General features: G+C 42.2%; 1 protein-coding gene across 4 annotated transcripts in view; it reads left to right on the top strand.

Moving 5' to 3' along the window:
* The first annotated feature begins 1,766 nt into the window (after window positions 1–1,766).
* The window catches only part of LOC102393847 (leucyl and cystinyl aminopeptidase), a 104,185-nt gene continuing 80,028 nt past the window's right edge, over window positions 1,767–25,923 (top strand). The window contains exons 1-2 of one of the 4 annotated variants that reach the window (XM_006064453.4): window positions 1,767–1,905; window positions 2,269–2,481. Coding sequence is in view for 1 of the 4 variants with exons in the window: in XM_006064452.4 (XP_006064514.1) it covers window positions 3,071–3,089 (19 nt within the window). In the remaining 3 variants the exon portion in view is untranslated. Of the gene's footprint in view, window positions 1,906–2,268; window positions 2,482–2,921; window positions 3,090–3,833; window positions 4,022–25,923 lie in introns of those variants that run through there. The other 3 variants (XM_044947284.2, XM_044947285.2, XM_006064452.4) reach the window with 3 other exon arrangements.

Genomic DNA, 25,923 nt, shown 5'->3' with positions numbered 1-25,923 from the left:
GCAGTCCATGGGGTCACAAAGAGTTGGCTGAGCGCCGAAGAACTGATGCTTTTGACCTGTGGTGTTGGAGAAGACTCTTGAGAGTCCCTTGGACTGCAAGGAGATTCAACCAGTCCATCCTAAAGGAGGTCAGTCCTGGGATTTCTTTGGAAGGAATGATGCTAAAGCTGAAACTCCAGTACTTTGGCCACCTCATGCGAAGAGTTGACTCATATGGAAAAGACTCTGATGCTTGGAGGGATTTGGGGCAGGAGGAGAAGGGGACGACAGAGGATGAGATGGCTGGATGGCATCACTGACTCGATGGACGTGAGTCTGAGTGAACTCCGGCAGTTGGTGATGGACAGGGAGGCCTGGCGTGCTGCGATTCATGGGGTGGCAAAGAGTCGGACACAACTGAGTGACTGAACTAAACTGAACTGAGTGACTGAACTGAACTGAAAATACAGGTAAGAGCCTCCTGTCTAAGCAATACAATGTATGGGGTCCTTTTAACAAAATCCAGCACTACAAATACTATATAATATTTGAACACTTATGTACCAGCCTCTGTGATTCACTTCCTATTTTTGGTTCTGAAGTAGACACGGTGTGGGGGGGTGGGGGTGGGGGTTGCTGAGGAGGCAGCCTAAGGGCTCTGATTATCTTTAACACAATGTCAAGAGAAGTGGCTTCCCTTGTAGCTCTAGGTAAAGAATCTGCCTGCAGTGCAGGAGACCTGGGTTCGATCCCTGGGTTGGGAAGATCCCCTGGAGAAGGAAATGGCAACCGACTCCAGTATCCTTGCCTGGAAAATCTTATGGACAGAGGAGCCTGGTGGACTGCAGTCCATGGGGTCTCAAAGAGTTGGGCACGACTGAATGGCTAACACTAAGAGAAGAGGGCAGCTTTGAAGTGTCATATGATACAGACCTTCTCTGTACTGATCACAAACACATCATTCAATACAGAAATGTTCTCTGGAAGGGTTTTCAACACTGCAAGAGAACTAGAACTCTAAATACTGTGGCATCCATTCACAAATCCTAGGGTTTAGGATACAGCCCTTTATGAAGGTAATGACCCTGTCTTCCTGGAGCTTGCATTCTGGAAAGAGAGATTGATAATAATAAAAGAAGGAACAAAAACACAGTTTTAGACAGTGCTGGTGCTGTAAAGATAATAAAGCAGGGCTCAGTCTTTACTTAGCAGATCATGTTCGGACCTATTTTCCGTTGGGCCGTCAGGGAAGAGCTCTGCAGAGATGACATTTGAGTTGAGCACCGAAAGACAAGAAGGAACAAGCAGGGAAAACCACGAGGCAGAAGGAACAGTTCATCCACGAGGAACGCGTTACAGGAATGATTGGATGTAACTTGGCGACTTTCAGGAACAGCCAGAAGGGCCTCCGTAGACAAAGCATCGTGGGCACAGGTAGGAGATGCGGTCCCAGAGTTCAGGCAAAGAGTTTCAATTTTATTCTAAGTGTCGTTGGTATCCACTGGAGGTTTCAAAGCGGAAGTGGGCGATTTAATACGATCTACATTTTAAAATGAAACATTGCAAAATACAATAATTGCACGCAGCTTTTACTTCTTCGAAACCTAATTTCTAAATTCCCACTCGGGTCAAACAGCGCCGCGGCCGTCCCCGTTTGCCCAGGCTGTTTGCGCTCGCTTCCAGCTTGTTTGCACGCGACACCCTGCTGTTGACAGCCTCGGAGGAGAGCCTGTGACAGTTGGCAGGCGCCGGGAGGCGTCGCGGGAGCCAAGTTGCTGCTGGGGCCAGGGCTGCGCTGGGGGAAGGACGGAAGAGGGGATGGGAGGCGGTGGCCTCGCCCTGGGAGGGCTGCGATGCACCCTCTGAGCAAGAGATGAAGAAGCCGGGGGCCCAGACGAGCTTCCCCGGGACTCAAGGCGCCCCCCGGTTTGTTTCCGTCCTGCCCAGGGTTTGACGCCGGAAACAGTGATGGCTGGGGGGCTGCTGGAGGCTGGGGCGACCGAGGGAGTTTCCGTTTCTCGGGCCTAGCTCCTCCCGGCCGGGCCGCAGCGGCGACACCCTGGGGGGTGGTGATGGTGGAGGGGGGAGCCTCGCCAGGTGTTGATTTAAGGCTCCGCGGGGCCAGGCCTTCTGCCCACATCCTGCGGCGCCAGTTGGCCCCGGCGGATCCAGCGCCGCGTTTTGTCATCTGCCTGCACCGGGAGGTAGAGGCGGCGCCCCCAAACCCGCTAGCCCCCCGGGGACAGGACCCCAGGTGCCTGCCCCCGGCTGTGGCCCCCCCCCTTTCAGTCTCCAGGCCACCGATCGCTTGGGACCACTATGCGGCGAGCGAGTAGCCTACGGAGACGACCCAGAGTGCCTGTTCCTTGGAGTCTTGCCGAAGGGAGCTGGATCCCCTCCGGGGAAACTCGAAGCTTGGGCAGTCAGCGGACCGCCCTGCACTCGCAGCCTGCTACCTACTCTGCCTTCAGATCTCGGCGCCCTTGGCCACCTCCCACCCAGGTCTCTGTCCTCACCCAGCCATCCGAACCAGCGACCCCACTGGGTCTGCATCCTATCACCCTAACTGAAGGCTCAACAGGAGGGGCGTGTGTTTCAGCCTCGTCTGTGGCCTGTGTTTCTCGTCCCACCTCTGGAATGTCCGCTCCGTGGGGCGATGTGTTACGCGCGTGGTGCCGGGCTCCCGGCGTCTAGAGCCGGGACACCTGCCAGACGCGACAGACCATCCCGTTTGCTTTAAAGGGACTGGGCGCGGTTCCAAGCGCTGGACCAGAGCGAGCGAGAGCGTGAGCCCGCCGGCCTTCCTGCCCGGGGCGGGGCTTGTTCCGGACACGCCCCTCCCAGGCCCGCCCCCTCCCAGGAGCCGCTCCCCCTTAGATTCCCCGGCTTTCTCTGCAGCTGTCTGCAAAACCCGGAGTGGCGGATCCCAGAGAGGGCGGAGCGGCGCCGCCCCTCGCGGCACCTCCCCGGCAGCCCTGGGCGCCGCGCCGGGCATGCTCAGTGCGCAGGGCCGCTCGGAGCTCTCGGAGGAGGAAGCTCGCGCGCTCCCGCTCTCAGGAGCCGCGGCCCGGGGCAGTGGGGGCCGCAAATAATGGAGCCTTTCACCAATGGTGAGTAGGCGCGGCCGGAGGGAGGCCGGGGCTGAGAGCCGGGCTCTCCCGGGGCCCAGAGGGTCGTGGGGAGTCGTGACACGCGAGGGCGAGCTGCAGCCGCCTCCAGCGCAGGTTTCCCGCGAGAGGTTTTGCGGTGAGGGGGGGTGGTGCTGGTGTAGGGGACCCGGGGGGGAGGCTGTTGGAGGCTCGGGGGAGGGGGCAAGAGGCGGCAATCGCCAGGCTCGGGGGTCGAGGGCGGGGGGCGGGGGTTGCTGGCGTGAAGGTCAGCGCCACCGCCCGTCCCGGGTGGGGACACCCAGTGTCCCGGACACCTCGCTGCTCTGCGCAGCCAGGTGGGCGAGCTGCAAAGTTTGGGCTGCGGTGCGCATTGGAGAGGGGGCGGCCGGGAAAGTTGGCACAGCTTGGGTTTGCCCCGAGTGCAGAGTGGGCTTTGGGGCGGGAAGGGTTAACGGGCGGTCAAACCCTCAACTTGGGTGGCGCGCCCTGAGCTGTCCCCCTACCCTTCGGCGAGTTGCCGGTGTGACTTTTCCTGATAGGGCTGGGTGGAGGGGTGGGGGCTTGTTAGGTTAATTCAGTGGAAGGTAGAGAAAAACTTGCAGAAAAGCTGGATCACCCCGGCTGGACGCCGGGGAGGTTCCTGCCCGCATTGCCGCTCTCCCCGTCTGTTGCGGAGGCATTCCGCAGGAGGTTCAAGCTTCCTCTCCCTTGCTCCCAGTAAGATCGGTTTTTTTTTGTTTTCAGTCGAGACTCATTAAATATCAAGGGGCCGTCACGGTGATATCACAGTGTGACTTGAGGCGAGTGTCCAAAGCCGGAGCCTGCAGGAGGTTCGGCTAACAGCCACAGCCTTTTACTGACCGAAGGGAGCGAATCCATCCCACCCTCCTTAAAACCGTGGCTTTTGTTTGGACCACAAGTGCCATGTAGGGGTGAGACGCCTTTCAATTTGCGGTGTTGAGTATATAGATTCCCTTTTGGGGACAGAAAGTAGGAAAACTGCCAGCAAGGGAGAATTCACGCTGAAATGGGAGAGTTCACTCTCCGAGTGGACATGTGTTTTCCTGCGGGTGGTTGGTTACTTAAGGTAGAGAGTTTGTCGCATTAATAGAAGGCACAGTCTGCCTCTGTTAGGGTGGGTCACTTGCCACCCGGGAGACAGAGACATTGTCCACTAGGTCCCAAACCCGAGTCAGACTTTGTTGTATGCTGTGTTTCATCCCTGGGACTGCGAACTACTAATTATATTCTCCCCGTCCCTAATTCAGAATGCTTTATTCTACTGCCATCTTCCTGTCTGTACTGTTTAATTAGGTTTAATGATGACAGCTTTAATTCTGAATTTTCTCATTCAGGTTCTATTTGTAATTACTGAGGCTCTAAGAGTAGTCTGGTAAAGTTGGCAAAGAAAAATAAGGACGATGTGAGCTAAAAGGAAGCTTAGTATACAAAGTATACGTTTAATACAGATTCTTAAATCCTTTCCAGTGAGTATCCTAAGGCTTATCCTGTGTTCTAGGTAGAAAGCTTGGAGCTTCCGCGTTGGTAGGATTTTAAATGTGAAATTTCCTCTAAATTCAAACAAACAAACAAAAAACTCCTCTCAACAAGGCTGAGTCACGCATTTGGTTAAGATTATTGCTAGCTGATTTGGTGAACCTGTGCCTGTAGAATTAAAGTACATTCTCAAGTCTTAAAGTTGGAGCCTTTTCTCCCATCTTAGAATAGTTTTAGAATATGTACCTCTGGATGTGAATATTTGCAAATTGTCATATTTCGACGGGCAATGAAAAAGTCCCAGAGAGGAGAATAAAAAAAAAGCAGTGCTTCAACTTTCATATAGGAAATTGGATTTCTAATCCTTTCCTGTCTAACAGATTTTCAGAGTCTGTGCTGGAGATAGTTGAGCAGTGTATCATTTTAGTTAATGTAGTAATTACTCCTTGGAACCTTATCTAGCATCTTTTAGCAAGGGAAATAGAAACTAACATCTAAAGTCAAGAAGAAATTGGTTGATTGGTTTAGTTGCTAAGTTGTGTCTGATTCTTTTGTGACCTTGGGGACTGTAGCCTGCCAAGCTCCTCTGTCCACGGGATTTCACAGGCAAGAATACAAGAGTGGGTTGCCATTTCCTTGTCCAGGGGATCTTCCCAACCCAGGGATCAAACCCCAGTCTCCTAGATGGCAGGCGGATTCTTTATCATTGAGCCACCAGGGAAGCCTCAACAAGATATTAGGTCCTAGCACTTTGAGGTGCTTTTTGGGTTTAAGGAAGGCTCATTATTTTGGAACTTTTGAAGAATAGCTGTAGAATTTTCTAGTGTCTTCAAACAGGACATGGTATAGTGGAAAGTACACTTATCTCTGTACTTAATCCTTTTGAGGGCAAAGAATATGTACATCTAATTCTCTCATAGGTCTCAGTGTTCTGGTGCAGAATATTTTCATTACCCATAGAATTTATCATTGGAGGGTTTATCAAGTATGGTGTAGGCTTTTGTTACACATTCATTCTCTTTTAATAAAATTGTCACCACTTACACTTTGTCATATATCTCTATATGTGGAGAGAGGTGTGAGCGCTTATCGAAAAGTTTCAGTAAGTCGGGGCCATGTATCTTTCAGTTAAAACCTTGTCAATGATTTCTCTCCCTGAAAAGAAGGTAAATTTGTAAAGGAGGCAGATTTAGTTTGCTTTGCTAATTTGGTTTTCAATACTCATCTATTCCAGTAAGGCCTTTTCTGCTTTCGGTGTTTTCTGTCAAAACTTGCTGCTGGTATGGCTCATTTTTCTTGGACTCTGCTCTCTACCTGCCGACAGTGGATTTATTTGATGACCATCCTGTGTTAACCTGTCACTGCTGCAGTCCATTTAATATGCAGATCTCCAGAAAGGGCTTACAAGGAGAGACATTATTGCCAAGAATTTCCATTTGGCTCAGGAGATATTTTTGGTGTTGCCCTTGGTAGGGACTGCTGACTATTATGCTAAAGACAGGACATCCAGTCTGGCTTTGGATATTTGGTGCCTTTTCTTTTATGGGGAGAGGAATGTGCTGGACTAGTAGTCAAGGTTGGTTTGGTAGTAGCTATTATGTTCTGTTAGGCAGGTAGAAGTGAAACTATTCAGAAGCAGTGATTGCTGTATTACCAAAAACCAAACAAACAAAAAATAGAAACTCTGTAGGTCTTTTGATAAATGTACAGGGACTTCCCCGGGAGACCCGAGTTCGATCCCTGGGTTGGGAAGATCCCCTGGAGAAGGAAATGGCAACCCACTCCAGTACTGTTGCCTGGAAAATCCCATGGATGGAGGAGTCTGGTAGGCTACAGTCCATGGGGTTGCAAAGAGTCGGACACGACTGAGTGACTTCACTGTCACTAGGGCAAGCAATTATTTGATGATTGCCTAGTTTTATTTGTCCTCACTTGCACATAAGATTAAGGCATTTTAGAATAACTTAAATTTATGTTAAGGAATGTAGATACAGAGCTCACCCTCCGGATCTGATTCAGAAGGTCTGAAGTTGAGTCTAGGAATCTACACTTTATTTTTAGTGTACTAAAAGTATTCACCAGGAGGGAGCTTTTGAGAACTTTACTAGATAAGCAAATTCCATATGTGTGTGTGTGTCTATTTTTAAATGCTTTCTAGTTTGTGGTATGGCCCAACATAAATCTCCAGAGGGTGGAAAAGCATTGATATTTTGAAGCCCCAGCACTGAAAACACAATTTAAATCGTTTTATTTTTCCCAAAGCCCCCAAGAATCACTTTAATACTACATCCTGGTATGTAATCTAACAAGGGGGGCTTTCCTGTCTTTATAAAACTGTTTTTGTTTTCAGATTGGCTTCCAAGTGAAAGTATTTCCCAACTTCCAAAATGGGAAGTCAGGATAATGAATTAGATGTTCATGAATTATAAGGCAGTATAAAATTGTGATTTCATCATTTTAATCTTACAAATAGCAGTTATCCTGTTAGGTATGTGCCCGTGTGTGCTCAGTCATGTCCAGCTCCTTTAGACCTCATAGCCTGCCAGGTTTCTCTGTCCATGGGATTTCCCAGGCAGGAATACTGGAGTGGGTTGCTATTTCCTACTCCAATCCTACAGGTGTGCATTTGTTTTTAAAAAAAGTTTTTTTTAGCATTTGTTTAAAAAAAAAGTTTTTTCTAGCATCTATCAAAGCTCATCTATGTGAGCTTACTGCACTGTATTCATGTGTAGTTTTCTTTTGTTCTGAAATAACTTACCACATTGAGAAAAAACCTTTAAAATGGAAGATAATAGTTTACATGATAGGATATAAGTTAAATTCTGCTTTTACATTTCTGTCTTACATCTTTATTTCAGTTAAGGGAAATAGGAGTATATAGGATTTGAATATTAACATCATTTAGTAGTATAAGGTTGATGCTGTAACTAGAAACCAGTCCAGCTGTTAACTGGAAAGCAGAGGTGGAAAAGTTCTGTACATGACAACTTCCCCCAAAAATTATCTTGAGACAAGATAAATATCATATTTTAGAAACTATTAGAACCAGTGATTATTATTTATCTGTAGATGATTTTTGAGAACTCAACTTGAAAGAGACAGAACCAGGAAGATTGGTTATAAGGAAATTATCATATAGAGAATAAGAACAGTGATTTCTTTCTCAGGAATCAGGCAAATACCATTTTTGGAATGCCTGTTTACAAGGAGATTTTCTGCTAGGCAGTTAGCAGAAGCCCCATAGACCTGCTATCAGTTAATGCTAACCTGATCCTAAATCAAGATGGTGGAAGAATAGGACAGGGAGACCATTATGATTATGCAGTGGAAATGGCAAATAGATTCAAGGGATTAGATCTGATAGACAGAGTGCCTGAAGAACTATGGACGAGGTTCGTGACCTTGTACAGGAGGCAGGGATCCAGACCATCCCCAAGGGAAAAAAAAATGCAAAAAGGCAAATGGTTGTCTGACGAGGCCTTACAAATAGCTGAGAAAAGAAGAGAAGTGGAAGGCAAAGGAGAAAAGGAAAGATATAACCATCTGAATGCAGAGTTCCAAAGAATAGCAAGGAGAGAGAAGAAAGTCTTTCTCAGTGATCAGTGCAAAGAAATAAAGGAAAACCATAGAATGGGAAAGAGGAGAAGGCAATGGCAACCCACTCCAGTACTCTTGCATGGAAAATCCCATGGATGGAGGAGCCTGGAAGGCTGCAGTTCGTGGGGTCACTACGAGTCAGTTACAACTGAGCGACTTCACTTTCACGCATTGGAGGAGGAAATGGCAACCCCATTCCAGTGTTCTTGCCTGGAGAATCCCAGGGACGGGGGAGCCTGGTGGGCTGCCATCTGTGGGTTTGCACAGAGTCGGACACAACTGAAGCTACCTAGCAGCAGCAGCAGCAGACATCTCTTCAAGAAAATTAGAGATACCAAGGGAACATTTCATGCAAAGATAAGCACAGTAAAGGACAGAAATGGTATGGACCTAACAGAAGCAGGAGATATTAAGAAGAGGTGGCAAGAATTCACAGAACTGTACAAAAAGATCTTAATGACCCAGATAATCACAATGGTGTGATCGCTTACCTAGAGCCAGACATCCTGGAATATGAAGTCAAGTGGGCCTTCATAGTTCATCACTATGAACAAAGTTAGTGGAGGTGATGGAATTCCAGTTGAGCTATTTCAAGTCCTAAAAGATGATGCTGTGAAAGTGCTGCGGTCAGTATGCCAGCAAATCTGGAAAACTCAGCAGTGGCCACAGGACTGGAAAAGGTCAGTTTTCATTCCAATCCCAAAGAAAGGCAATGCCAAAGAATGTTCAAACTACTGCAGAATTGCACTCATCTCACATGCTAGCCAAGTTATGTTCAAAATTATCCAAGCCAGGCTTCAACAGTACATGAACCGTGAACTTCAGAGGTTCAAGCTGGATTTAGAAAAGGCAGAGGAACCAGAGATCAAATTGCCAACATCCACTGGATCATCAAAAAAGCAAGAGAGTTCCAGAAAACCATCTACTTCTGCTTTATTGACTACACCAAAGACTTTGACTGTGTGGATCACCACAAACTGTGGAAAATTCTGAAAGAGATGGGAATACCAGACCACCAGACCTGCCTCCTGAGAAATCTGTATGTAGGTCAAGAAGCAACAGTTAGAATTGGACATGGAACAACAGACTGGTTCCAAATCGGGAAAGGAGTCATCAAGGCTGTATATTGTCACCCTGCTTATTTAACTTGTATGCAGAGTACATCATGTGAAATGCCGGGCTGGACGAAGCACAAGCTGGAATCAAGATTGCTGGGAGAAATATCAATAACCTCAGATATGCAGATGACACCACCCATATGGCAGAAAGCAAAGAAGAAATGTAGAGACTCTTGATGAAAGTGAAAGAGGAGAGTGAAAAAGTTGGCTTAAAACTCAACATTCAGAAAACTAAGATCATGGCATCTGATCCCATTACTTCATGGCAAATAGTTGGGGAAACAATGGAAACAGAGACTTTATTTTTTGGGGGCTCCAAAATCACTGCAGATGATGACTGCAGCCATGAAATTAAAAGACACTTGCTTCTTGGAAGAAAAGCAATGACCAACCTAGACAGCATATTAAAAAGCAGAGACATTACTTTGTCCAAAAAGGTCTGTCTAGTCAAGGCTATGGTTTTTCCAGTAGTCATGTATGGATGTGAGAGTTGAACTCTAAAGAAAGCTGACCACTGAAGAATTGATGTTTTCGAACTGTGGTGTTGGAGAAGACTCTTGAGAGTCCCTTGGACTACAAGGATATCAAACCAGTCCATCCTAAAGGAGATCAGTCCTGGGTGTTTATTGGAAGGACTGATGCTAAAGCTGAAACTCTTTGGCCACCTGATGAGAAGAACTGACTCATTTGAAAAGATCCTGATGCTGGGAAAGATTGAAGGCGGGAGGAGAAGGGGATAACAGAGGATGAGATGGTTGGATGGCATCACTGACTCGATGGACATGAGTTTGAGTAAGCTCTGGGAGTTGGTGATGGACAGGGAGGCCTGGTGTGCTGCAGTCCATGAGGTTGCAAAGAATCGGACATGACTGGGCAACTGAACTGAACCCCAATAAGAGAAAAGAAAGGGAATAGTCTAGTTTTGTTTTCATGCTAATATGAAAATAATAGAATATGGAAGTTAAAAAAGCAGTAAAACCTGGGACAGTTTTCTAATTATTAAATAAATGAATAAAGTGAATAAAGTGAAAGTTGCTCAGTTGTGTCCAACTCTTTGTGACCTCATGGACTGTAGCCCACTAGGGTCCTCTGTCCATGGAATTCTTCAGGCTGGAATACTGAAGTGGGTTGCCATTCCCTTCTCCAGGGGATCTTCCCTACCCAGGAATCAGACCCAGGTCTCTTGCATTGCAGGCAGATTGTTTACCAACTGAGCCACCGGGAAAGCTCACAAAATTCACTAGTTTTAAACAATGGTTGGAATAAGATTTTAAAAGGCTTTGTTCCCTTTTTTTTCCCTTTTGTTTTCAGGATTAGAGATGGTCTAGATAAGTGATCCGGAGAGCTCTGATCTCAAGGTACAGGCGGAGTTACTTCCTCAGGGCAAGAATTCTTAAAGAGATACTTTTTTTTTTCCTTCAAGCTTTCTCTGGAGTCCAGAGAATATTGTGACCACGTTGTCAAAAATCGTATTTATCTGTGTTCGATTGTCTTTGTAACCTGTTCATATAACATTTGTCAGCAGTAAGTTTACATTTCTATTGATTAACACTCCTGCTAGGAAACAGCAGCATTCTGACCCTCTCTGTGAAAACATTAGGAGATTGAAATACAGAGAAGTCTAGGCAGAATTACCCCAGAAGTTGGGATGGAGCTGGATCAAGCCTGTGGTTCTTGGCACTTGAAGTGAGGACCGTGCAGCCATATTCTGTTAATTAGTTACCTCATGTCTTGAAAACTGTAGGAGGTTGGAGCTGGAGCTAATGCTACTACACCTTTCCATAATTTTGGAGCGACCTGAGAAACACTGTTTTTTTAATTTGAATTCCTGGATTTGTACCTTTTAAGAGTATTCGCAGAAAAGTAGGAATGAAAAATGAGGAAAATTCTGGAGCCCACGGTGGTTCAGCTCCGTTTTTATCTAGCGGTTTTTATAGAGAAGGCTGCTCATTGCCCTGGTATTTCTGTGCAATAGATATGGGTTTCTGTGTCTATGAAAGAGTAGTCAGGATTCTCCTGTAACCCGATTCACTGTTGTAATCTGTTTGTGATTATTCCTGGGAGTGCCTGTAAGACTTTGAATCCAAAGATCTTAAGGGGAAATCGGGACTTAGGAGAATTAGTCATGAAGATGAGCGGTATATGGAGATTTAAGGTAAGGAGGAATCAAAAAGGCAAAATGGTCAATACCTTGACCCTTGCAAGTCTTTGGCTTAGAAATGAATCTCTTCTGGAGAGTAGGACACTCTTGTGTGAGGCTGAAAGGCAAGAGTCGGGCTTGGAAAGGTGAAGCAGGTGGGTCTGGTTGGACAAAAGGAATTGAGGGGAGAGGGGATGAATGAGTTAAGGCTGGCGTTTGAGGGATGGCAAAAAAACATTTGCCATGAGTTTAATCATACTGTGTATTTTTCTAGTCAGAAAAGTCATAGTTGCTTGTAAGCTAGTGTTGTTCGCTTTCCTGAATGTTTCAGATCGCAAGAAGAAGAAACTATAAAGAAGGCTAGTGACCCATTGACCCATCATGGGATGATCATGGTGGCAGTCGCTATTCTTTATTGACTGCTTTTGACTCACCTTTGTACCGATGCTTACGGTAGAACAATGAATCAGTTAAAAAAAAAATCCAATCTTCGCATCTAAAAAAGACTAGGAGGAAATCAGTTCCAAATAAAGAAAATTGAGTTTTCCAAGGGAGTTTGAAAAAATGGTGCAGAATCAAGTTCAACTGTCGAAGACCCTCTGAAGCTCTTTTCCTTAATGAATGTCCTCCCAGGCGTTTTCTGCCACATAGTTCAAGAGTGTGGTCATCAAAACAGAACTCCGGCCAATTGTCTGGACTTCTGTAGATGACGGGATTAGATGGTCAAGAGTCTTCTCCAGGCCTCTGTGCTATTTGGGGAGGCCAAAGCCGGTGATCTGGGAAGAAGGGTGTTTAAGGAGGTATTCCAATGTTTCTACAGGGGAGACAGCTTTGTAAGCTGGGAGAACAGGAGAATGGGAAATCCAGTGAGAAAACTGGACCCCTGAGGATTGGGCGTGTTTCTTTGCTCCCTGGATCTCACAAGCAGATGATGACTGGGCTGTGTGGCAGCCCTTTTGTCTGTTTCCCAGACAACTGCTTTGGGTGTCCTTTGGGGCCATAGAGGGACTTTCTGGTGGGCAGGAAGGTTTGGATCATGGTATTCCTCACAGCTGAAATTGTTGTTTTATAAGATTTAAAACAGTTGTTAGAATACTCATCACTTCAACACCATTACACCATTTCAGAGTTCTCTTTGATGGAGAAATGGAGTTTAGTGGGAGTGATTAAGGAGAGCTAAGTGTGATTTGAAGACAGAAGTAGTATTACATTTGTCTAGTTTCTTCTTGTCCCACAATTGTCAAAAGGGTTAAGTAAGGCCACTGGGGCTTGATGGGTATCCTGGATATATCAAGTTGATGCCCATAAGTTTGGGCTGGTTTCCCTTTATACTTGTAGCAGTAGTTTTTCTGCCTTTTAAATGCTTAGTACCTAAACCTTTTGGGCCACTGATACTGTCCTTTTAGTATGTAGATTTGATGCCTAGATTAAGGAAACCACTCAGACTGAGCATAGAGTGTTGAGTGTTTGCGGAAATAAGAAATGCATTGCCATTTAAAATAGCAACCTCACTTCGATCAGCATTCATACAGGCTTCCCAGAGACTTAGTAACTTTTTGTTTAGAGGAAGCACATAGAAGAATAATTCAATGTAGGAAGGAAGGTCAATGTAGGAAGGAAGGTCTTCTTGGAAGGAAAGTTATGATCAACCTAGACAGCATATGGAAAAGCAGAGACATTACTTTGCCCACAAAGGTCCGTCTAGTCACGGCTATGGTTTTTCCAGTAGTCATGTGTGGATGTGAGAGTTGAACTATAAAGAAAGCTGAGTGCTGAAGAATTGATGCTTTCGAATTGTGGTGTTGGAGAAGACTCTTGAGAGTCCATTGGACTGCAAGGAGATCCAACCAGTCCATCCTAAAGGAGATCAGTCCTGGGTGTTCATTGGAAGGACTGATGTTGAAGCTGAAACTCCAATACTTTGGCCACCTGATGCAAAGAGCTAACTAATTAGAAAAGACCCTGATGCTGGGAAAGATTGAGGGCAGGAGGAGAAGGGGACGACAGAGGATGAGATGGTTGGACGGCATCACTGACTTGATGGACATGAGTTGGAGTAAACTCCAGGAGTTGGTGATGGTTGGGGGGGTGGGGCTTGGCGTGCTGCAGTCCATGGGGTCACAAAGAGCTGGACACGACTGAGTGACTGAACTGAACTGACATGAACTGAAGCACATGTTCACTAAAGTGTGGCTAGCCTTGGGTGTGTTTTTTCATTACAGTGGGATGCTATTGAGATAAAGACTTGAAGAATTCATGCATAGAATCTTTTCTTGACAGTTAATCAAGTGACAATGACTATTGGTAGAAAAAATGTGGTTTCAGTCCCTGATTTATAGTTAATCACTATTTTTTTTTTTAATAGGTTAATGAAAATCAAATTGATCCTCAGTAAGTTGTATTTTCATGGCAAAGTTTTTGCTATAGATTTGGTCCTATCATTTACCTTGTGTTTTATCAGTCTGATAGAAAAATATTTCAGAGAAATATCAGCAAAGTAAGTATTAGTTCAGATCCATCTGAGATCATGTCTAGCAGATTTATTCACCAACTGAGGTATTCTCTAACTCACAGGCAATGTTTATAAGAACATTAGAGTTCTTATAAATTTCTTCTGCAAATCTCATGCAGTGATATGCATTCTCTGTTAAATCACTCAGAGGTGTTTCTTATGCCTAATGCCATTTTTAAAATAAGGAATTAAATGCAGTTAATATTTTTTGAAACAATATTTAGGTAGTTGAAATTAAAAACAAGCTTTTTAACTTTAGATCTTATAAGGTTTGTAACTTTGCCTGAGAGATTAATGAGCATAAATATTTAGTCATCATTGACATTTTCAATTACTTTTTATAGCTAAATCGCTCAAAGAGGTACCCTGAGGATTGTCAAGGACTGTGGGACCTTTGTTATGAGGAAAGATTTTTAGAAATATTTTGTAAAATAAAGATTATGTTTGATTGGGGAACAAGTTTGATACAAATATAAATATTAGGGTAAAATAAGTTAGCCTAGAAAACGGAGAAGGCAATGGCACCCCACTCCAGTACTCTTGCCTGGAAAATCCCATGGATGGAGGAGCCTGGTGGGCTGCAGTCCATGGGGTCACTAAGAGTCGGACATGACTGAGCGACTTCACTTTGACTTTTCACTTTCCTGCATTGGAAAAGGAAATGGCAACCCACTCCAGTGTTCTTGCCTGGAGAATCCCAGGGACGGGGGAGCCTGGTGGGCTGCCATCTATGGGGTCACATAGAATTGGACACGACTGAAGCGACTTAGCAGCAGCAGCAGCAGCAGCAGCCTAGAAAAGGAAAAGAAAATTGAAAATTAAACTAATAATATTTTTCTCCACAAGGATATTGGTTAACTTTTAAGTGACCAAAATGGCATATCTTTATGTGAATCTGATCATTGTCATAATAATAAATAGAAGGATAAAGGAACTAATTACTCTTCATATGCTGAACTGTTTGTCTGTGTTTTCAGTCCATGGAATATGATGTTACACTGATAACTTGATGCTTTTTGGTGTCCTCTAAGCCAGAGTTGTTTAACTAGATTATTTCCGATGTGGAATTGACGAACATTTTTGAGTGCTGGCTTTTCAGTAGAACTAAATGGTGGTTATTATAACCTTGTAAATTATTATAAATTTTCTGTTTTCTCTTGGTTATTTATTAGTGGATAGCAACCAGAGAAAATAAATGCAGAAATATATAGGACAAAAACTTTGTGGAAGATGAGTGCTTTGAGCTTAATTCTGTTTTATTGAAACCAGGTAGTGATGGGCTTCAAACCTACTTAATTACTGTCTTCTCTTTTTTTGTTATTATTTTCCTTTTTAATTTCATTTTGGATTTTTTCCTGTTTACATCATGCTCACAGTTTTTCTTCATCTCTTATTTTTATCACCCAAGACTAAAAATATAACAAACCAAAATTAGTTTTCCATGTCTCCTTGCTGCGTTCTTCTACTGGGGAGTCAGGAGTGGGTCAGACAAGACTGTGAATGTTTGAGTACAGTCTTGCATACTGTTTTAAACTGCCTCAATTAACAAGTATTTTTTAAATTAGTGTTTAACACATTCCTACTTCTCTCTTTCTAAAAAGATAACCCTCTTCAAATAAATACCTTCACCGTATGCTTACTTGTTCCAAGCTTTATTCTTAAAGCTGGAGTACAACTATGAATGCAGAATGGTCTCTGCCTTTGAGGAGCTTATATTCTAGCAGAGTTAATTTTTTCTTTTAAGGTATACAGATGCACAAATCAGTACACGCCCTTCAAAAACTTTCAGACTTTGAGAAGGCCAGGTCCCATCCCACACCACTTTCCTTAGATACATTTGGTTTGTACTTTTATTTTTTCATTTTAGAGATCTCTCCGTGAATCTACCTCATTTTGTAAGACTTCTGTGTAGTATGTTGTAATGGTGAAGAGCAGTCAGACCGCTCCTTTTAAGTCCTGGCTCCTCACTCACTAGTTCTGTGATTCTTATCTAAGGATGTTACCAAGAGGTTTTAATATCTTTAGATAAAACACTAAAATATGTACAGTAACTCAAAACATTTTCTTATAGTCACCAAGTTTAAGATATGGGGGGTGGTTTGGCATATTCCCGGCTTCCCTGGTGGCTCAGCTGGTGAAGAATCCACCTGCAATGCGGGAGACCTGGGTTCGATCCCTAGGTTGGGAAGATCCCCTGGAGAAGGGAAAGGCTACCCACTCCAGTATTCTGGTCTGGAGAATTCCACGGACTACACAGTCCATGGGGTCGCAGATTGAGCGACTTTCACTTTCACTTGGCATATTCCAGCCATAGTGAGATTTTGAAAATTGGGGAACATGTATTTCTTACATCTTGTTTTAGTAACATTAAAGGCTTGAGGCTACTATAGGAGAGGATTCTTTCCAATTCATATTTATTAATAATGATTACACATTTGTGACACTTTCGGGGAAGTGTTATCTAAGAGAGAAGACCTGTTCATTTCTACATCCTGTGTAATTCTGGCTTAGGTGTGTTTTTCCGGTTCCTGCAGGCAAATGTTATACATAACACCTCATTATTCGTACAAGTAGAACTTGTTTCATTCAGTCTTAGGTGTTTTATAAATATATATATATATATTTTAATCTATTAGGTGGGGGTTGAAATAGTGAGGAATTAAAGACCAAAAGGGCATAGAGGGCATAGTGTTAGCATGAGAGTATAGGATAAGGGAACTTCATTTACTGACAATGAAGCCTGTGTATATCATAGACGTCAGGAATGCAAACAAAGATGTCTATAGTTTAATAGGAACTTAAGTTCATACCTATGTTGTTATGTATCCTCACAGGAAGCGTACTAAGAAGCTGGTTTTACTAGTGAATTTGTATTTCTGCTAGTGACGGTGGCACTTATTTTACTGTTATTTTTTGCTAACTAAGTGTAACTTGGCAGCAGCTTTTGGCTCTGAGAATCTATTTTGAATTATGGCAGTTACCTCCTTACTTCATCCCTGCCAGGAGTCTCTAGATCTGGTTTTTATCTGTTTTTTCTCGTCAGAACAATATTTTGAACTTCTGAAACATAGAAGGTAGTGATTTTCATCAAACAGCAAGGTGAAGGATGTAAGGAATAATACTTAGAGTGTTTGGTGGCCACGTGAGTGGACTGCATGGGAACAGAGTGGAGGAATTCCTCCCTGTGGGCTGTAATTGCCCCTGGGATGCCTCAGGGTTAAGAAGATAGCGTTTTCCCACAGGAGTAAGTTACCGGAGTCCACATTTATTCCCAGGGATGCTCACAGAAGCATAAGGTATATTATGAAAGCAGAAGTACCACTTGTTTAGGGTTCGTTTTCTCAGTGGTTCAAACCATATTTCAAGTTCTGTGTGAAGAACGTACATGCTTGTTCAGCCAGGAACCATCAGTTACGTTTAACAGATAAAAACACAGTTTTCTTGTATTTGGTTCCTACTAGAGTTTGGAGAAGGAAATGGCAACCCACTCCAGTGTTCTTGCCTGGAGAATCCCAGGGATGGGGGAGCCTGGTGGGCTGCCCTCTATGGGGTCACACAGAGTCGGACACGACTGAAGCGACTTAGCAGCAGCAGCAGCAGCAGAGTTTGCACCTAATGTGGTGCTTCCTATGTATTAGTTCAGTAAATGTTAATCTGAAACTAATATTACATCAGACAACCTCTAAAACATTTAGATAAGAACTTTGCTTTGTGCTCTTTTTTTTTCTTTTTTAAAAATTATTTTAATTGGAGGAAATTACCATATAATACTTTTGATGGTTTTTGCCATATATCAACATGAATCGGCCGTAGGTATACATGTGTCCCCCCATCCTGAGCCCCCCTCCCACCTCCCACCCCGCTCTATTCCTCTGGGTTGTCCCTGTGCTCTTTTAATTTAGAGGGTTTTTAAATTTTTTTTCAAGTAACGTTGAATTTCAGTGCCTCTCCTTTTTCTATAAATATACCTCTATAACAGAGTAATTTCAAGTCACTTTTTTTTGAGTATTCTTATCAATGTTCATTCAGCTTCCCTTTCCACTGAAATGCATTTTGAGCACTTGCTGTGTTTCAGCACTTACTGTGAATGTGCTTTTTTGTACAGGGAAGATAGTGCCAAATGAGACATGGTCTCTGTGTTTGAGGAAAGACGATGCTGAGAGGGAGGGAATCTCTTACTCTGAAGCATTTTTAAAATCAAAATGTAAGACTGATCCAACGTTTTCCTCCCTCATCCTTTTCATCTGCTGGGCCTTTCTCACAGCTGGAGAGCTGCTGGGGGTTGGAGACCACAGTGGTTCAGTTAAATGAGTTTCTTTTCCTGCAGGGCTGTAGGGCCTGCTGACCGACCTGCCACTGGGGTATTTTGCCCTTCGTTAGAGAGCCACTGAAACAATTCCCAAGCCAGTTAGATTTGACTTTAAAAAAAAAAACAAAAGGAATTTCCTGGAATTGGTAAGAGGCATGAACGGGTCTTGCATAAGCCTTCCTGTGACCCTCATGTAAAGAGTAAAGGAGGTGAAGCCGTATCATAGCTGTCAATCTTAGAGCCATTGAGAGGTGGGGCTCTCTTAACATAATAGCTAACTGTATGAGATAGTTACGGTATGAACTGAGATGTGAAAGCATGAATTTTAGACCTGACACTAACCAATAGGAAAAAAATGTGGATGTTTCTGTCCTGACACTAATCAAAGGAGAAAAAGAAAAAAGAAAAAAAAGTAGGCGACATCTTGAGAATAACAACACTTCAACGTATCCTTAGTGGCCACATAGCATCAATTATGGTGTGTGAACTGCAGGTATCTATTCAATGTCTCCTTCTCCCATTTTCACCCTCTTACTCGGTATATTTATGGATGCTCATATGGAAACAGTATGCAGGCAGGGTACCACAGACGGGGTGTCTTAAGTCCCACAGACTGGGTAGCTTAGCAGAAATTTTCTGAGAGTGTGAAGGTTAGGAGTTCAAGAGGAAGGTGCTGGCATGGTTGGTTTCTGGTGAGAGGCTCTTCCTGGCTTGCAGATAGATGCCGGCCTCCTTGCTGTGTCCTCGCGTGGCCTTTCTTCTGCACGAACAGAGGGAGCTCTGTGTCTTCCCCTTATAAGAATGCCAGTCCTTTCAGCCCTGCTCCTGTGACCTCATTTCACTTTAATTACCTCCTTAAAGGCCCTATCTCCCAACACATCTCACCGGGGATCCGTGCTCCAGTATATGAAGCTGGGGACGGGGGGAGGAACCGCTCAGTCCATCACGGGCCACCTTCGCTTTGGATAATCTTGTACACCATCAGGTGAAGAAGACTGTGTTTTTTCACAGGGACAAATTATTAAAGGCTACATTCCTACCTGAGGATGCTCAAATGAGCATATGTAGTTAAATTCAAGATTTTTTTTGGGGGGGAGACCCAGGAATCCAGCGTGGTCTAAAACCCCATGTCCCTTCCTGCCCTCCTTTGGGGTGATTCAGACCTTCTGCACTTTCCTTACTTTATGTGTTACTCCATGTGCTTTTTCCAGCAGTATACTGAGACTTGCATGCTTGAAGATGCAAGATGTCTGAAGAGTTTGGGGATTGTTTTCTTCATCTTTGAAGGCAGTGTTACTCTTCTTACACTTTTTAGTCTAGGACCCCTTTTATACTCTAAAAAATTATTGTGGACCCCTAAGAGCTTTTGTTTATGTGGATTATATCTCTCAATACTCACTGTGTTAGAGATTAACACTGAAAGATTTTTTAAAAAATATTAATATTTTTCATAATGACAATGAAAATCTTTTACATATTAACGTAAACAACATATTTAATTTCCCAAAACAGAAATATTAGTGAGAGGCATTATTTTGCATTGTTGCAATTTTTTTAAATGTCTGCCATAATAGAATACAACTGGATTTTTAGATTTGCTTCTGTGTTCAGTGTGTTATATAAAGTGTCATATAGGCTAGGGAAATCTCCATGGTACACTCATGAGAGAATGAGTGTGAAAATTGAAATAACATTTGATTATGAAAATAGTTTTACCCTTGAAGACCTGCTGAGAGAGTATCAGAAATGCCCAGTGGTACCCGTACTGCATCTCGAGAACTGTTGCTCTGCACGTTAAACCTGTCTTCGGTAGAGACTGGAGAGGAATATCTTAGGAATACCTTTTATACAAGGTAGAAAATGGAGCTGTTAGAATTGGGTAGCGAGTTTCTGAAGCAAGATCTAGGTCACAGAAGAAGGAAATGGCCTAGCCAGGCATATCTGACTAACCACACATCAGATGCCTTTGTTATCTGAATATTCTACAGTCATTTATTTCCTCTCTGGATAGTTGTAAGCTCGGGAAGACACAGAATTATTTAAAATTCTTAAATTAGCTTTAAAAATAATTACTGATTTTTTAATCTGTTCTGTGTTTATACCTGAAAGGTTTTCTTCTTTATTATTAAAAAATAAAAACGACTTTATCGTTATTTTTTGACAGTTGCCAAACTGTGATGTTCTACTTGCAGCAGTCGTTTTACACATATTAGTTCCTGCCAGGCCCGTCTATTTACTGAAGTATAGTTGGTTTACAATATTGCATGCAGCAAAGTGATTACGTTATGTATGTATACATCCGTTCAGTTGAGTTCAGTCGCTCAGTCGTGTCCGACTCTTTGTGACCCCATGAACCGCAGCACGCCAGGCCATCCTGTCCATCACCAACTCCCAGAGTCCACCCAAACCCATGTCCATTGAGTCGGTGATGCCATCCAACCATCTCATCCTCTGTCGTCCTCTTCTCCTCCAGCCCCCAATCCCTCCAGCATCAGGGTCTTTTCAAATGAGTCAGCTCTTTGCATGAGGTGGCCAAAGTATTGGAGTTTCAGCTTCAACATCAGTCCTTCCAATGAACACCCAGGACTGATCTCCTTAAGGATGGACTGGTTGGATCTCCTTGCAGTCCAAGGGACTCTCAAGAGTCTTCTCCAACACCACGGTTCAAAAGCATCAATTCTTCTGCACTCAGCTTTCTTTATAGTCCAACTCTCACATCCATACATGACCACTGGAAAAACCATAACCTTGACTAGACGGACCTTTGTTGGCAAAGTAATGTCTCTGCTTTTTAATGTGCTGTCCAGGTTGGTCATAACTTTCCTTCCAAGGAGCAGGCATCTTTTAATATGTATACATACACACACACATATATACACATTTCTCTTTATTTTCTATTATAGGTTATTATAAGATACCAAGTATTGTTCCCTGTGTCACGCAGTAAATCCTGTAGTTTATCTGTATTATGTAGTCATGTGTGTCTCTTAATCCCATACTCCTAATTTATGCCTGTCCCCATCCTCCCTTTTCCTTTTCAGTAATCATAAATTTGTCTCCTATGTCTGTGAGTCTGTTTCCGATTTGTAAATAGATTCATTTGTATTATTTTTTAGATTCCACATGTGAATGATATGTAATACTTGTCTTTCTCTGTCTGACTTACTTCACTAAGTATGATGTTCTTCAGATCCACTCATATTGCTGCAAATGGCAATATTTCATTCTTTTTTATGACTAAGTAATATATATATGTGTGTGTGTGAGTGTGTGTGTGTGTGTGTGTATCCACCACATCTTCTTAAACTAGTTGTATGTTGATGTGCACTCGGGGTTTTAACAAGCTGTCTCTTTCCCAAAACCCTCTGCCTCCGACATTCAATAATATGGGTATATCATTTATCTTCTGAGTCCTTTGGTGAATTCTTAGACTTACTTTAATTTTGATGAATTAAAGGCCTATAAGTTTATAAGTTCAATTATTTTTTTTTCTACTTGTCCTGATCTATTGAATAATAGAAAATCCTTTGTCCCATGCCTGTCCTGCCATAAAATGATCTAGACCTTTAAGAGAACTAGAATCAACTCTCTTTTTCCCTCTGGGTTCTTTGGGGCTGTGAATGACTGGGATTGATCTACTTAAACTGTCTTGCCCTTCAAAAAATATCTGCATGCCTATGTTCACAGCAGCATTATTTATAATTGTGAAGATGCGAAAATACCCTAAATGTTCTTCTGTGGATGAATGGATAGAGAAGTTGTGGAGTGTGTGTGTGTGCACATGTATGCATATGCATATAATATATGTACCTAAATGTATGTGTGTACACACACACACACACACACACACAATGGAATATTATTCAGCCATAAAAAGAGGACATCCTACAATTTGCAACAACATGAATGGACCTAGAGGCTAAGTGAAAGAAGTCAGAGAAAGACATATTTTGTATGATCTCACTTATATATGGAATCTTTAAAAAAAAAACAAACAAAACAACCCATGCACACACACACATCAAACTCAAAGAGATCAGATTTGTGGTTATCAGAGGTAGGGGTTTCGGGGAGGGGAAGTTGGAGAAAGTGGACAAAAGATACAAACTTCCATTTGTAAGGTACATAAGTACTGTGGGTGTAATGTGCAACGTGATGACTATAGTTAAGACTGCGATATGATTGCAAAGTTGTTGAGAGAGTAGATCCTACGAGTTGCTCATCACGAGACATATTTTTCTTTTTTTAAAATTACATCTACATGAGATGATGGATGTTAACTAAACCGATCGTGGTAATCACTTCACAATATGCGTAAATCAAAACATCATACTGTATACCTTAAATTTATTCAGTGATGTATGCCAGTTATTTCTTAATAAAAGCTGTGGGTGGGTTGGGGGGAGAAACTGTCTTCTCTCGCCCTACTCCGCAAATAAGACATATGGTGAACTGTGATGAGATGGAAACAGGTACACCCTGGCATGTACACGTTAAGTTAAGCCAAGTGAACTAGAGTTCTGTGAAAGATCCCTCACCTACTCATTCACAGTACCTTGAAATACTTACTAACATTATAGAGAATTTAGCCCATCACTGTGTTGGTGTTCATAGTGTCAGGAGTATTTTTTAACAGAAGACCTTCATGGTTCCTTTGGGTAAGTGGACAAGAAATAATTGTGGAACAAAGGCTTAGAGTGTGGCATGCGAATGTGCAGTAATTGTTCAAGTAAATAGCCTCTCAGATTGGTCTTTGTGTAATTAAAATCAGAATACTGTAATGGTGCATATTCCTGATACTTGCTGTTATATTTTTTAAACTTAGAGTCAAAGCCAAACAAAATACTCCCTTCCTTCCTAGGCAACCACTAATCTGTTTTCTCTCATTATAGATTAATTTACATTTTCTAGAATTTTATATAAATGGAATTATACAGATTTTACGTAAATGAAATCACGCACTGTTGTTTAGCCTGGGTTCTTTAACTCAGCGTAATTGTTTTGAGACTCGTCCAAGTAATATCAGTAGTTCCCTTTTATTTATTTTTGCCTTTTTTTTATTCATTTTTTATTCCATTTTATGGATATACTATAACTTGTTTATCCATTCGGGTCTTAATGGACATTTGTTTCCAGTTCGGGGTTAATATAAGTCTCCCTTGATTTCTAAAGTAAAAGTCTTTATGTAGGCATTTGTTGTTTCTCTTGGGTAAATACTTAGGATTTGATTGGTTGGGTCTTCTGGTTGCTGTATGTTTCAACTTTTTTAAGAAACTGCCAACAATTTTCCAAACTGGTTTTACCACTTCACATTTCCATCAGCAGTGTATGATGATGCTTATTCTTCATATCCTTGCCAAAATTTAGTGTGATTAACCTTTCTAATTTAGCCAATCCGATCAGTATGTAATGATATATCTGTGGTTTTAATTGGCCTTCCCTGGTGACTACTGATGACATGAAGTTGAGCATGTTTTTTTTTTTTTGGCCATTAGTTCATCTTCTTTTGTGAAGTGACTGTTCAGATCTTTTGCCCACTATTTTGAATTGTAAGAGTTCTTTATGTCTTTTGGGTACTAATCTATGCAAAGATATAGATATATTTGTGTAATACATGTAACATATGTATCATATATATTGCACAAACATATATAATGGTTCCATGTATATAAAAACACTAAAGACTATTGTTTTCTGGTCTTCGCTGTTAAGAAATCCATTGTATTTGAATTGTTGTTACTCTGTGTGTAAGATGGAGAAGGCAATGGCAACCCACTCCAGTACTCTTGCCTGGAAAATCCCATGGACAGAGGAGCCTGGTGGGCTGCAGTCCATGAGGTTGTGAAGAGTTGGACATGACTGAGCGACTTCACTCTCACTTTTCACTTTCATGCATTGGAGAAGGAAATGGCAACCCACTCCAGTGTTCTTGCCTGGAGGATCCCAGGGATGGGGGAGCCCGGTGTAACATGTAGCTTTTTATTTTCCAGCTAGTTTCAGGTTTTCCTTCACTTTTGGTTCTAGCAGTTTGTTTCTTTGCTTGGTTTTCTTTGGACTAAATATTTTTTGATGTTCATTGAACTTCTTGAGTCTGTAAATTTGTGTCTTTTACCATATTTACAAGGTTTTGGGCTGTGGTTTCTTTGGATAATTGTTTTGCCCAGGTGTTTTTTTTTTCCCCCTGTAATTCTGGGACTCCAATTACATACGTGTTGTTAGTTCTTTTGTGCCTTTGAGGCACTCCTCACTTTTTTTTCCTCAATTCTTCTTCTCTCTGTTTCAGATTGAATGATTTCTGTTTACCCTTAAGAAATGTTTGTTGTCTGATATGAGAATTATAATGAATATTGACCTTCAGCTGAACTTTTAATCCCCTAAAAAATAGCTGGAGTTAAACAGCTACAGTGAAACTTGGTTCAATGAATAAAACTAAAATATAAGTTTAAAAAGTATCCAATAGAGTATGATTTGTTGTAAACTGTTGTTAATTGAAATGCGTTTTTGAGCAAATTGGCCAAATGATGAGGTATGCAGGTATCATTTCCTATAAAGGTACTTTTATCATCCATTCCTATAAAGGTACTGAGTTCTATTTCCCATCAAGCTTCAGTGCAGTCATTTTCCCCCAAGGGTGACCATATGTTGTGTCTCGTCTTTGTAAGAGGACGAGAAAGTAGCAAAATGTATTAGAAATATTTGCATCAAAAATTAAAAAAAAATTTTAGTAGCGTTTCATCACTTAGCCAGAAAAAGTGGGTTAGTAATTATAGATTCTCTCATCCCTAGTTATCATGTTTTACTGTACCAGGATTTAACTAGTACTACAGGAAAAAAAAAGAAATAGCAGATATATTTTTTCAAAAAATCAACTACAATGATGACATGAGAAATTTCTCTAAAGATGTAATTTTTCAGTCATATCTGATCTCTGTTTTGTCTGAGATCAGGATGAAACCATGTTGCTCAGTCTCAAACTGTCAGCTTGTCCCTTTCTTTCAGTGACTTTTATATTCCTCTTTGGGCTTAAAGTATTGAGAATTCATTTTATTGTAAAATGTAAAAACTCATTTTTAAGAAACATGTTCTCTTTGTGCTTTTTAATGGAAGAAAAGGATATCTAGATTAGAATAATAACTTGTAGCATCTTTTAGATTTTTTATTTTAGTTGATGAGTGCTTGGACAATGTTAGGATGTTCTATTACCTAAAAAGGACTCATTAAAAAAAAAAATATGTACCACAGTGCAAGAACAAATGACTTCTCAGAGGTTGCTTAACCATTTCCTCTAAGTCTGAGAAAGTGGTTGTTTTCAAAATCACCCAGCTGAATTTGGGTAGAACTAAACTTAGCTGAGCAGTTCTGTGGGTTAAACTCACTCACTGTTTCACTTCCATCTTCCTGTAAAGAAGTTAAAGTTTAAAAATTAAAAAAAAAAAAAAAAAAAAAAGCTTTTTGGTTCCAGTCATTTTTACTAGCCAGCTGACTGGACAAAAGTTCATTATTTTCTCTGTAAAACATAATAGGTTTAAAGGGTCTCTAAGAAAGCATCACTTCATGGTAAATAAAAGAGGACAAAGTGGAAGCAGTGACAGACTTTATTTTTGGGGGCTCCAAAAGCACTGCTGACAGAGACTGCAGCCATGAAATTAAAAGACGCCTCC

This window comes from Bubalus bubalis, chromosome 9 (assembly GCF_019923935.1).
Source record: "Bubalus bubalis isolate 160015118507 breed Murrah chromosome 9, NDDB_SH_1, whole genome shotgun sequence".
Lineage (NCBI taxonomy): Eukaryota > Metazoa > Chordata > Mammalia > Artiodactyla > Bovidae > Bubalus > Bubalus bubalis.
The sequence above is the reverse complement of the archived record's forward strand: the minus strand, read 5'-3'. Positions and strand labels throughout refer to the sequence as shown.